At 49.1% G+C, this 586-nt stretch overlaps 2 protein-coding genes across 2 annotated transcripts in view; both read left to right on the forward strand.

Moving 5' to 3' along the window:
* LOC119588787 overlaps positions 1-586 on the forward strand; it is a gene marked incomplete in the record, with an annotated part of 27,513 nt that overhangs the window by 14,100 nt on the left and 12,827 nt on the right.
* Positions 1-586, forward strand: part of LOC119588786 (cGMP-inhibited 3',5'-cyclic phosphodiesterase B-like) — a 13,138-nt gene that overhangs the window by 7,535 nt on the left and 5,017 nt on the right. The window contains 1 exon segment of the mRNA XM_037937432.1: positions 275-477. Coding sequence (XP_037793360.1) covers positions 275-477 — 203 coding nt within the window.

A 586-nucleotide genomic window follows, 5' to 3' on the forward strand; every position in this document is an offset into this window, starting at 1 on the left:
AGAGATGTATGTATCCCACTCCCTTTGGTATCAAATCTGCGTTATAGCTCATAAAATCCCCCTGAGTTATAGCTGACAATAACCAAACTATTTAGTATCATATCTGCATTATGATTAATAATATAACCGAAGTATTTGGCGTCACATCTGCATTATAGTTAATAATATATCCTCTCCAACCCTAACACACACCTCCCCCACCACACGCCAACACCCACCACACAAACCCCATCGGAACCGAACCCGTGACCTGATCCTTCCTCCTCTCCCGCAGGCGGTTCTGTACAATGACCGCAGCGTCTTGGAGAACCACCACGCCGCCGCAGCCTGGTCTCTCTTCCTCCGAAGCCCGAGTACACTTCCCCTCACTCACTTGGACAGAGCCGATTTTCAACGCTTCAGGTTCCGGGTGATCGAGGCAATTCTGGCGACGGATCTAAAGAGGCACTTTGAGATACTGGCGGAATTCAATGCCAGGTGAGGGGGATTTGGGCACCCTATGGGCACCAGGTTCTCTCGTCTTCTCTTTCAGTCTGTTTGTTTTGGCTTTCCTTCTCACTCCCCTGCTTCATTTTAACGCTCTCTC

Source organism: Penaeus monodon, chromosome 24 (assembly GCF_015228065.2).
Source record: "Penaeus monodon isolate SGIC_2016 chromosome 24, NSTDA_Pmon_1, whole genome shotgun sequence".
In the NCBI taxonomy this organism is placed as follows: domain Eukaryota; kingdom Metazoa; phylum Arthropoda; class Malacostraca; order Decapoda; family Penaeidae; genus Penaeus; species Penaeus monodon.